Genomic DNA, 12,088 nt, shown 5'->3' with positions numbered 1-12,088 from the left:
GTATAAAATTTATAGGCCATGTTTGGGGATTGATGGGCATGTTTTTTGAGAACTGGCCATGTAAAACACAGCTGCATGGCTCGCTAGCTAAGCCTATGACTGTCACATTTTAGTTCTGTTTGATGTTTTGGTAGTCATGGTTGTTTTGATGGCAGGCCACATGAGCTACTACGTCCTTGAAGTTCTGGTTACATTTATTAATAATTGCATTTCGTACTTCACTGTGGAGCAGTGAGGTGTATCTATTGTGTGTCGTGATGACTGTAACTTGATTCTCAAGTCATGAATTCCTGCATCAACTTTGGATATCAACAGTAGAGTTCAACAGTCATGAGCGAGTAAGACAATTTTTTCAGGTGGCAATTTTTTATCTTAGTATTACTTCATTATTCATGAACATGAAACCAGAATGTTTGCTTTTATATATTGAAAGTAGTAACACTTAGACCTGCACATTTTCATGACTGATGGAGTTAGAAACTGTATAATTAATAGTTGTCGACGTCTTCTTTTATACCATACTGTACATTTTGCTTATGTTTTGTTGTTTGTATGTGTTTGCGTGCATCACCAGCTGTGTGGTGTTGGTGATGATCTGTGTGAGGCAGAGGACTTTGTGTGTGATTATCATCTGGAGATGCTGAGCTTATCTCAGGACCAGCAGAACCCTGTCAGTATTCAGTTTGATGATTCGGGCTGGCAGGGCCATCTGTCCTCTCTGAAGCCTCTGGGATTGAACATCATGCTGAACCTGTGCAACGCTCTGGTCACACAGCAGCTCTGCCGCTTCTCAGACCACCTGTCCAACTTGGCGCTGCAGGAAAGTCACGGCACTGTGCTCCCTGTGCACGTTCCCTGGGGCCTCTGCGAGCTGTCTCGCCTCATAGGTGAGAACATGTTAACTTGTACATTTTGAGAACTATTGCATTGTTGCAAGTTAAAGAAATAAATACTAGCACAGCACATGTTCTCAGGGATTTCAGTACATTTATATTATAACGTGAACTACAAATAAGACTTCCTCAATTACTTAACCGTAACCAGTTACACTTTTGGGGTGCCGGTTAAAGTTAAGGCTTGCCTGAATCCAGTGTTGTAGTCGAGTCACTAAACCTCGAGTCCAAGTCCAGTCTCAAGTCCCCAGTGTTCAAGTCCGAGTCATTAAAGAAAATTTCAAGTCGAGTCCACTATTGATCTGAGTCGAGTCTGACACAAGCCCCACCCACTATCGACAGGGCAAATAACATGAGAGGGTTAACACTAGCCAGTTCATTGCTCAGCAAGCAAGCTCTGCTGTCAACAGAGCAATGAACATAGCGTGTCACTTCCTTCTCTGGGTGGAGTCTTGCCAAATGATGATTGAAGTTCGAGGTTGTCCCCGTCGTCTCCTCGATAGTTCTTCTACGTATGGAACACATGCGAGTAGCAGTGCATTTTTTCCCCACTGCACGAGAAGTCGGTATAAGCAAAGCGGACAATCCTAGGGGCGTTCTCTCCAGGCATTTTAGCACCATTAACGTTAGTTTGTTCCTCAACATGACGTATGAACAGGTGAATGTGCATTCTCTTGCACAAAATTAGAATAAAAATTAACGTAGATATAAATATCTTATGCCAAGTTATTATGGCATGTTCCAAAAAATTAAGAAAAAACCCGAGTCCTCGTTTCCAGTTTACGAGTGTGAATGCACGAGTCCAAGTCCGAGTCAAGTCACGAGTCCTTAAAATCAGGGCAAGAGTCGGACTCGAGTCCGAGTCCTGGACTCGAGTACTACAAGCCTGCCTGACTCTACAGCAGTAAATCATAAACTCCCGATTCATTTGTTCTGATTTGATTGCATGCTGGTTTGGTTTATATTTAGCTTTTAAAAGATACAGTTGAGTAATGCTGCCTCTGTTTCACCCCATCCTATTATCTGCTGCTGATCATGTTAAGGTTTTACTCCTGGCGCACGGGAACTCTTTAACCAGGAGAACCATTTGGCGTTGTACCAGCTGCCTAATGGAGACAAGGCCAACGAGTCCTGCACACGCCGCGTTCACCATGTCACCAAACGCCAGCCACCAATTAGTCATCTGATCAGCCTGCTCGTGCGAGACAGCACAACCAGTGAGAAAGCTTCAGCCTCTGTCCGCCTTTTTCCTGTTTTCTCTTATTGCTTCATTCATCTCACTGATCTTGTGACTACTTCTCAGACAATGTCCAGATGCTCTCCCACGGCTCAGCTGACCTCATCCTCGAGGCCAGCACTGACTTCTGGGACGGCACAGACATCTACCCTCTGTCTGGCTCTGACAGGTCAAGACACACACAGCCCCATACGCACGCGCACACACACACATGCTCACTCAGCCAATCTGTGTTCATACAGATTTATGATTATTCTTATTCTTATTATTATTGGGGCGGCACGGTGGTGTAGTGGTTAGCACTGCCGCCTCACAGCAAGAAGGTCCGGGTTCGAGCCCCATGGCCGGCGAGGGCCTTTCTGTGCGGAGTTTGCATGTTCTCCCCGTGTCCGCGTGGGTTTCCTCCGGGTGCTCCAGTTTCCCCCACAGTCCAAAGACATGCAGGTTAGGTTAACTGGTGACTCTAAATTGACCGTAGGTGTGAATGTGAGTGTGAATGGTTGTCTGTGTCTATGTGTCAGCCCTGTGATGACCTGGCGACTTGTCCAGGGTGTACCCTGCCTTTCACCCGTAGTCAGCTGGGATAGGCTCCAGCTTGCCTGTGACCCTGTAGAACAGGATAAAGCGGCTAGAGATGATGAGATGAGATTATTATTATTATTATTATTATTATTATTATTATTGTTGTTATATATTTATTTTTTTTATTATTTCTCTACAGGAAGAAGGTTCTGGATTTTTATCAGCGTGCGTGCCTGTCAGGTTACTGCTCTGCATTTGCATATAAGCCCATGCAGGTTGCACTGTCAAGTCAGCTAAATGGGAAGTGTGTGGAGCTGGCGCCCGGCCCAGCACTATTCTCTGGAGTGGAGCTGCCCAGCACCACGCCCATCAAACACAGCGGCCGGCGCAATAGCTGGAGCTCAGATGGTGAGAGGTGGAGAAGTAGAGTGAGTCAGTTTGTACTCGTGCTTAGGGCTGGACAATACAAGTAACATGTAGCTGTTTGGTCCCAAAATATTGCTGTGTCCGAAATCACTCACTTGTTTACTACTCCCTATTCACTTTACAGTGGTGCTTGAAAGTTTGTGAACCCTTTAGAATTTTCTATATGTCTGCATAAATATGACCTAAAACAACATCAGATTTTCACACAAGTCCTAAAAGTAGATAAAGAGAACCCAGTTAAACAAATGAGACAAAAATATTATACTTGGTCATTTATTTATTGAGGAAAATGATCCCATATTACATATCTGTGAGTGGCAAAAGTATGTGAACCTTTGCTTTCAGTATCTGGTGTGACACCCCCCACCCCCACCCCCCCGTGCAGCAATAACTGCAACTAAACGTTTCCGGTAACTGTTGATCAGTCCTGCACACCAGCTTGGAGGAATTTTATCCCATTCCTCTGTACAGAACAGCTTCAACTCCTGGGATGTTGGTGGGTTTCCTCACATGAACTGCTCGCTTCAGGTCCTTCCACAACATTTCGATTGGATTAAGGTCAGGACTTTGACTTGGCCATTTCAAAACATTCACTTTATTCTTCTTTTTTTTTTTTAAAGATTTTTTTTGGGCTTTTTTCACCTTTATTGGATAGGACAGTGTAGAGACAGGAAATGAGCGGGAGAGAGAGACGGGGAGGGATCGGGAAATGACCTCGGGCCGGAATCGAACCTGGGTCCCCGGATTTATGGTATGGCGCCTTATCCACCTGAGCCACGACGCCCCCACTTTATTCTTCTTTAACCATTCTTTGGTAGAACAACTTGTGTGCTTGGGATCGTTGTCTTGCTGCATGACCCACCTTCTCTTGAGATTCAGTTCATGGACAGATGTCCTGACATTTTCCTTTAGAATTCACTGGTATAATTCAGAATTCATTGTTCCATCAATGATGGCAAGCCGTCCTGGCCCAGATGCAGCAAAACAGGCCCAAACCATGATACTACCACCACCGTGTTTCAGAGATGGGATAAGGTTCTTATGCTGGAATGCAGTGTTTTCCTTTCTCCAAACATAGCGCTTCTCATTTAAACCAAAAAGTTCTATTTTGGTCTCATCCGTCCACAAAACATTTTTCCAGTAGCCTTCTGGCTTGTCCACGTGATCTTTAGCAAACTGCAGACGAGCGGCAATGTTCTTTTTTGGAGAGCAGTGGCTTTCTCCTTGCGACCCTGCCATGCACACCATTGTTGTTCAGTGTTCTCCTGATGGTGGACTCATGAACATTAGCCAATGTGAGAGAGGCCTTCAGTTGCTTAGAAGTTACCCTGGGGTCCTTTTTGACCTCACCGACTATTACACGCCTTGCTCTTGGAGTGATCTTTGTTGGTCGACCACTCCTGGGGAGGGTAACAATGGTCTTGAATTTCCTCCATTTGTACACAATCTGTCTGACTGTGGATTGGTGGAGTCCAAACTCTTGAAATGGTTTTGTAACCTTTTCCAGCCTGATGAGCATCAATGCTTTTTCTGAGGTCCTCAGAAGTCTCCTTTGTTCGTGCCATGATACACTTCCACAAACATGTGTTGTGAAGATCAGACTTTGATAGATCCCTGTTCTTTAAATAAAACAGGGTGCCCACTCACACCTGATTTCAGTCAATGGGATGACAAACACCTGACTCTAATTTCACCTTCAAATTAGCTGCTAATCCTAGAGGTTCACATACTTTTGCCATTCACAGATATGTAATATTGGATCATTTTCCTCAATAAATAAATGACCAAGTATAATATTTTTGTCTCATTTGTTTAACTGGGTTATTTTTCTCTACTTTTAAGACTTGTGTGAAAATCTGATGATGTTTTAAGTCATATTTATGCAGAAATATAGAAAATTCTAAAGGGTTCACAAACTTTCAAGCACCACTGTATATTCAACTTCATTCTTTATAGAAGTGTATCTGTGTGTGTTTCAGAGGGTATAGGAGAGGGTTTGGAGAAGGAGGACTGTGTTCAGGCCCTGAGCGGGCAGATTTTCATGGGCATGGTGTCGTCCCAGTTCCAGGCCCGCTTGGACACGGTGCGTCTCATTGAGAACCTGGTGGGAGCCTGCATCCGTTTTGTCTACTTCTCCAGGGAGGATGAGCTGCGCAGCAAGGTACTGTAAAGCAAACAGTGTGTAACAAAGGCTCATTGTTATAAGTGTAATGGCTTAACCCGTGCGCTTTGGACCAGAGTTAATATATGTAACTAAAACTAAGACCACAGGCTCCCGAGTGGTGCAATGACATCACATCAGCGTTTTGAAAAGATTCAGTGACTTCACACATCTTCCAGGAAGCACCTACACTCTCCCCTCTTGGTAGCTCATGTGTTATTGGGTAGAGCTAGTTAGTGGGTGGTAGTGTTGTAGTCAAGACCACCTAAACCAAGACCAAGTCTTGATCAAGACCATAGTATATCAAGACCAAGACTTTTAAGGGTAGAAAGTAAGTCAAGACCCAAGAAGGACGAGACCGAGTCAGGACCAGACCAGTGTGTGTGAAGGGGGCAGGGAGGGGTGACGGCCATTAACAGTAAGGAAAATTTCAAATTAGCAGCAAGTGACGTGATTGGTTGCATTTGAAGCAGAAAGTTTTAAATCCAGTTGCAGTAACGACGTTAACAAATAAATCTGATAGTGCATCGGCAATTTAGTGAAATCCCTACAGTTATGATCTTGACAGGTCATGAAATAAAATCCTGAGTCTCTGTGTCCAAGACCGAAACAAGACCAAGCAAAAATGTGCTCGAGTCCAAGACGAGACCTTCAAAAAGTGGTCTTGAGACCGGTCTCAAGTACTACAACACTAGTGGGTGGGAATTGGCGCATGACTATAACTGTGTGTGTGTGTGTGTGTGTGTGTGTGTGTGTGTGTGTGTGTGTGTGTGTGTGTGTGTAGGTATTTGCAGAGAAGATGGGTTTGGAAACAGGCTGGAACTGTCACATCTCTCTAACCCCGAATGGAGATGGCCATGGTGATGGAGCTCCCTCTAGCCCTAGCCAGGCAGGCTCTCTACATGATGATCTCCTGCCAGGTATGCTATATTGCCGCTTTTCCACTACCAACGCGGCTGAGTTGGGCTGAGCCGTGCTGTGCTGAGTTGGGCTGAGTCGGGCTGAGCGGGGCTGTTGGAGTTGCATTTCGACTACAACCGCGCTGAACCGTGCTGGCTGGAAGTGGGTGGACACATTGGGTGGAGTTAGCGAAAGTGGGTGGACGTCACGTGATGTTGTTAGGCGGCGCAAACAGTGACATCAGTGACCTTTTAAGCGGTAGTCTCACAAACCGGATAGTAAACAATAAACATGGAGGACATGGAGTCGTTAGTGTTGCTGGTCTTGATTCTGTGGCTTGTTGTCACCGACAACGCCAACAGATACTGGCAAGAGCGTATAGATGAGGCGAGGCGCATAAGGCTTCAGTAATTCATAATTCTTCTTCTTCCGGGTTTACGGTGTTTACAGATCCCAGCGTGCTCGCGGGGCGTGTGTGGGCATGTGAGGACACTCCTCCTCACCAATCAGTGCACAGGGGAGTGTCTCCTCACGCCCCTAGCCCCACTCGGCTCGGTTTGGCTCGCTTCAGCCTCACTCCAAAACCGTGCGAGTTTTGGGTGCTAAGTAAGGCTGAAGCGAGCTGAGTCGTGCTGCTCTGAGGTAGTCGAAACGCGAGCCGTGTCAGGCTGAAGTGAGCTGAAGCGAGCTGAAGTGAGCTGAAAAAGGGTAGTGGAAAAGGGCCACTATGTGTGTCTGTACAGGATGTGTGTGTATCACAGCTGATTAAACAGCGTGTTGTTGGTACAGTGTGGTTTTCCAGTTGAGAGTACGCCGTGCACGTTTTGGCTGCCGCTTCTCACCGGAGCGTTTCGGGAGGGTCCCCCCCCCCTTTTTTTTTTTTTTTTTGTGTGTGTAATTTGATGTTTGTTTTTTGTTTGTGTTTTGTCCACCGGTTGTGGTGCGCCGGACCCAGTTTTGGCGTTGGTTCCTTCCAGGCCTTGGTGCGCCGTGGTTGATGCCTGTGCTGCTCACTATGGACTGCAGTGAGCTTGTTGCTCTTTTAACATCGTGGTTGTCCAGCGCTCTGTGCGGTGGTGCTTTTGTCATGGTAGCCGCGGGGTCTTAAAAGTCTTAAAGTCTTAAATTTAATATTCCAAAATTAAGGCCTTAAAAAGTCTTAAATTGCTTTGCTCAAGTCTTAATTTTTTAAACAAAGGTCTTAAATTTACTCATACTATTCTACAATGTGAAAATGTGGGTTAATTTCTTGGAGTATGCGCAAAGAAAGAAACAATACTGATACATTTTCGCGCTGGCGCAATCGTCGGAGTCCGTGGTGGAGAGGAGACTCTGCGAATCGCAGCATGGGGAAGTGTCGTTTTAATCAGCAGTGGCTTTCAGATGAAAGATATCGTGATTGGGTGAGGGAGGTTCCTGGAAGTGACGTTGAAGCAAGATGCTGTGTTTGTCCAAAGACCTTCAAGTTGTCCACTATAGGTCATTTTGCTTTAGAGTCTCTCATGAAGAGCTCAAAGCACATTGCATCTGCCCTCCACCGCCACCAGCCCATCGCTCAGTTCTGCACGGTTCAATCTCCGAATGCACCTGGAGTTGGCACTAGCACCACTGTCGAACATCAGCAGCATCAGCCAAGCCAGACATCATCGGCAAGGCTAGCAACAACACAAGGGCCGAGCAGTGGCATGATGGGTGTCGGTGGAACCCCGACACTTCGGGCAGAGGTGCTCTGGATTTTAAAAACAATTATGGAACACCACTCGTACAGCTCGAATGAGGGCATAAGCGAACTCTTTTTAAGGCTATGTTCCCAGACTCGGAAGTCGCTACAACATTCTCCTGTGGAAAAAATAAAACGTCTTACATAACAAAATTCGGTCTTGCTTGTCTTGAATGTGAAGATTCGACAAGCAATGCACATAATGACTTAAGTATATAACTTTTATAATAAAAGTATTTTTACTTGAAACATTTGTCATTATTGGGAATTTGATCTGGTGTTCTACGACCGCATAATGGGTGTGATGTAGGTCTTAATTCTCATTTAAGTGGTCTTAAAAAGGTCTTTAAAAAAGTCTGAAATTTATGGTGGTCAAACCTGGGGAAACCCTGTTTTGTGCTTGGCGCGGTGTTCCGAGCGATGTTGTGTCGTGGTGGCTGTGCAGGTGGTTTGGGACATACCGGAGCTCTGTGTGGCGGTGCTTCTGTGCTCGCTTTGTGGATCCATGGCGGTGTTCCAAGCGATGTTGTCTGGTGGTGTCGCAGCAGCTGTGCAAGTGGTGTGGGATTTATCTTCGTGCGTCTGGTGGGACTGTGGTAGCTATGCCATTGGAATTACTTCCTGACCCTCTTTTGGGGGAAGGTTTTGGTCCCCCCCCAATTGTAAAGCAACCTTGGGTGTGAGAAAGGCGCTATATAAATTGAACTGTATTTTTTTTTTATTATTATTATTATTACTACAACATGAATGTAAGCCATTTGGAAATACCGAACCTTATCAAATTTGTCTGGATCAATTTAAATGGTTTAAACTACTGTTTGGTTGGAGAGATGGATCTGTAATGTGTCTATGAGCTGGGTGTCAGATTTTAATTCGCTGTCTGATTGCACAGATTCCCGGGATGATGCTGAGGGCCCGTTACTTGCTGAGGATGAAGGCCAGTCAGATCTTGCCAGCTTCCAGGCTACAGACAGCGATGTTCCCAGCTTCCTCGCTGACGGCAATAGAGTATGCAATTTCTTTCTCTGTGCTAAGATGCACTCACTTGGAGTGGTTTTATTGACCAAATAAAATATTGAGCTCTGAGAATCAAACTTTACTTGTGGGTGTGGTTTCTTTCCCCCCTTCTGTAGGCCAAGCTGCCTCGTGGCATCCATCAGGTCCGTCCTCACTTGAAGAACATTGACAATGTGCCACTGCTCGTGCCCCTTTTCACTGACTGCACTCCTGAAAGTGAGTCTCTCTCTCTCTCTCTCTCTCTCTCAGCATCACTTTGTTTCTTACAACAGAAAAATATGTAGCATTTTCCCTTCTAGAGCTAACTTTAGAACTTATGTTGTGTTGTTCTGATTGGTAGGTACTAATTTTGAAGATTTACATTGCTAAAAAAGTATGTTTATATATTTTTTTTTTTAAATGGCAATGGGTTCATCAAGACAAAGATCACTATTGTGCCACAGCATTAACCAATTCTGTGACTGAAATTTCAGTGCATGCCTTATTATTTGAATTGTGACTGTTCCCCGTAAAAGTTTGGGTGCCTGTGTGTGCATTACAGCCATGTGTGAGATGATGAAGATTATGCAGGAGAACAGAGAGGTAACATGCTGTTTGGGGAGCTCAGCTAACTTCCGTAACAGTTGCCTCTTCATACAGAGTGACCTCAGGTGAGTCGACGATTTTTTTTTTTTTCCCCCCCCATTTGAAATTTTATTGAATAATGTGCAACATGGTGTGTTATATGTTGTGCATTTCTGTCCATGTTTGCTTGCAGTATCTCTCTAGACCCACTGTACCCATCTCGGTGCTCATGGGAGACGTTTGGCTATGCATCTGGCAGTGTTGCGAATGAGGAGATGGAGGAACTGAGCCCTCTACGGCTTAGTGCTCGTCTCAACAGCCTCAGCTGCTCGGTCTCCTTGCACCAGGGCGAAAGCTTCAGCCTGGTTAAGCTTATAGAGCAGGTGACACACACTCACTTTAGCCGCATATAACTTCACAGGAAAAGTCTTCCTTTGCTGTACTTTTTACAAAGAAATCATGACTGTCGGTGTCAGGTCAGCTTTGTGAGCTCATCTACTGCAGGGGTTCTCAACCTTTTCCACTTCGAGGCCCACCTATTCATACTTGTAACGAGTTGGGGCCCATTTAAAAAAAAAAAAAAAGTATTTTGGCTCATCTGTTCGATTAGAATCTACTGTAAAGTGTATTAATGGGATGCAACATCACACCCTGTTACAGATGGGAGCCCAGAAATTAAATAAATGCAATAAAAGCAATGTTTTTAATTGTAGGGATTGTATTTAAAACTGTACGGATGTGCCAGAAGTCAACATAAAACCATGCATGCAGGGCATTCTCAGTCAGAAGGGATTAATGATCCAAAAGTGGAGTCTGGTCCATTAACACAAGAACTTAGTGCCATTTTTGTGTTCAGCAAACAAGCAAGTTATTAAAACCAAGAAGTACACTCATAATAAGTGGATATAGAAACCACTCAATGGGATTAGATCCTTACACGCTAACAAAGAAGGATTTTTCCTATGAGTTGGAAAATTATCCATCTGTTGAGTTCCCCGACATCTCAAACTACCTGGTGCTGCAGACATCGTTCTACACGGACAAACAGATGAAAACCTGGGAGAGCATGCAGGCATACAACTTTTTATACCTGGCTGGGTTAAAGATCTGGGGATCAGGACACTGCAAGATAGACGGCAGTAGACGGATCTAAGTGCAGGAAGAGCATTTATTAGCAGGCATCAAATTTACCAAAAAAACCACAAACGAAAGCAGAATCATAAAGCAGAGTATTTAAACAGCGTTATAAACATGGCTAGAAACAAATGTGAAAGTGATAATGATAATACCTCGCAATGCCACTGTGAAAACAGCATCCGTATCTGCTGATTACACTCAAATCAATATCAGGTGTTTCCCATAATGACCAGATCCCAAGAGCGTGCACAACGTGCTCCGTGAGCGTGCGCAGCCATGCGAGCTGCACCAGATTCAAGTGCGCGAACGCATGACAGTCAAATGTTCACCTGCTGTGTGACCACAACTTTTAGCTCACGTGTATATCGCCATGCATCGCTGCCAAAATGCCTCACTTTCATCGATAACCCATCGCAAACCATCACGAGCTATAGTGTGACTGTAGCTTAATGAGGCAGATGTGACATCAGATGCAACCCAGCAATTGTACCCTACTACAAGTAAAAAATTAGCTTCAACTTGGGGGTGGGGGATTTGCGGCCCACTAGATGGCACTTCACGGCTCACTAATGGGCAGCGGCCCAGTGATTGAGAAACATTGATCTACTGTATATACACATGTAGTATTTCAGGCCATTCTGGAGTTCTACACATGGGGATGTCTCCACACTCAAGGATTTAAACCGGACGTCAAAATGACATTCCAATATTACAGGGAGCTGTGCAGTTTTTGAGTTGTACAGAATATTAAAATGAATCTTGGATGCCTTTGAAGATCACATGCAAGTTAAAATGGAATTTTATTCAGGCTGGATTTTTGTTTGAAATATCACGTGATCACAGAATACAGTTACAGGACAGACATGCAAGGTCAGGATGGCGTGCAGGTGTTTTAACTTTTACACAATATTCTTCAAATGACAGCAGTAATCTGGTCGAGTCTAATCAGTGGTTGCATTCTAGAATTTTTTTCCTTGAGGAAACAACAAAAGGAAAAGCAGTGACGCAATAGGAACACTTTTTTTTTCCACAGGTTTTTTAAATTTAAATACTGGTATATTGGAGTGTTGGGAGTGGATTGGTGTTAGTGTCATAGGTCACTGACATGGAGTGCTGTTTTTTTTTTTTTTTTTGTACAGTATATCCCTTTTTCTATCCACATTCACTGGATATGAGCAGCTGTGCACTCCGATTGCACTGGTCTACAGCCAAAATGCTTCCAAAATAAATATAGTCAAACTTTACTAATTCTGGGTCGCTGAGAACGAAAATGAAACTTAAAATTGTTCATTGGCTCGAGTTTTCAAGATTGGCTCTATGGATAAATCTATGATTGGGTTTGGATAGTACTTACTGTTTTGGCAAAACAATAAATGATGCATGGTATTGCATCATACATGTTATGTTATTCCTAGAAGTCACTGATGATGCAATCACAAGTCAACTTACATCACTCTGCTGAACAAATTGCCCTATATCAGCTCAAAAAAAAAATCATACAGTGCTATGCA

At 44.3% G+C, this 12,088-nt stretch overlaps 1 protein-coding gene across 3 annotated transcripts in view; it reads left to right on the top strand.

Annotated features, from left to right (window-relative positions):
• The window catches only part of tmem94 (transmembrane protein 94), a 78,251-nt gene that overhangs the window by 55,123 nt on the left and 11,040 nt on the right, over positions 1-12,088 (top strand). For all 3 annotated transcript variants that reach the window (XM_060940192.1, XM_060940191.1, XM_060940193.1), the window contains 10 exons: positions 575-887; positions 1,937-2,110; positions 2,197-2,299; positions 2,852-3,060; positions 5,058-5,239; positions 6,024-6,159; positions 8,752-8,867; positions 8,993-9,092; positions 9,418-9,526; positions 9,634-9,823. In XM_060940192.1, the coding sequence (XP_060796175.1) occupies positions 575-887; positions 1,937-2,110; positions 2,197-2,299; positions 2,852-3,060; positions 5,058-5,239; positions 6,024-6,159; positions 8,752-8,867; positions 8,993-9,092; positions 9,418-9,526; positions 9,634-9,823 (1,632 nt within the window). The remainder of the gene's footprint in view (positions 1-574; positions 888-1,936; positions 2,111-2,196; positions 2,300-2,851; positions 3,061-5,057; positions 5,240-6,023; positions 6,160-8,751; positions 8,868-8,992; positions 9,093-9,417; positions 9,527-9,633; positions 9,824-12,088) is intronic.

Source organism: Neoarius graeffei, chromosome 14 (assembly GCF_027579695.1).
Source record: "Neoarius graeffei isolate fNeoGra1 chromosome 14, fNeoGra1.pri, whole genome shotgun sequence".
Lineage (NCBI taxonomy): Eukaryota > Metazoa > Chordata > Actinopteri > Siluriformes > Ariidae > Neoarius > Neoarius graeffei.
This window is presented reverse-complemented; position numbering and strand designations above follow the sequence as displayed.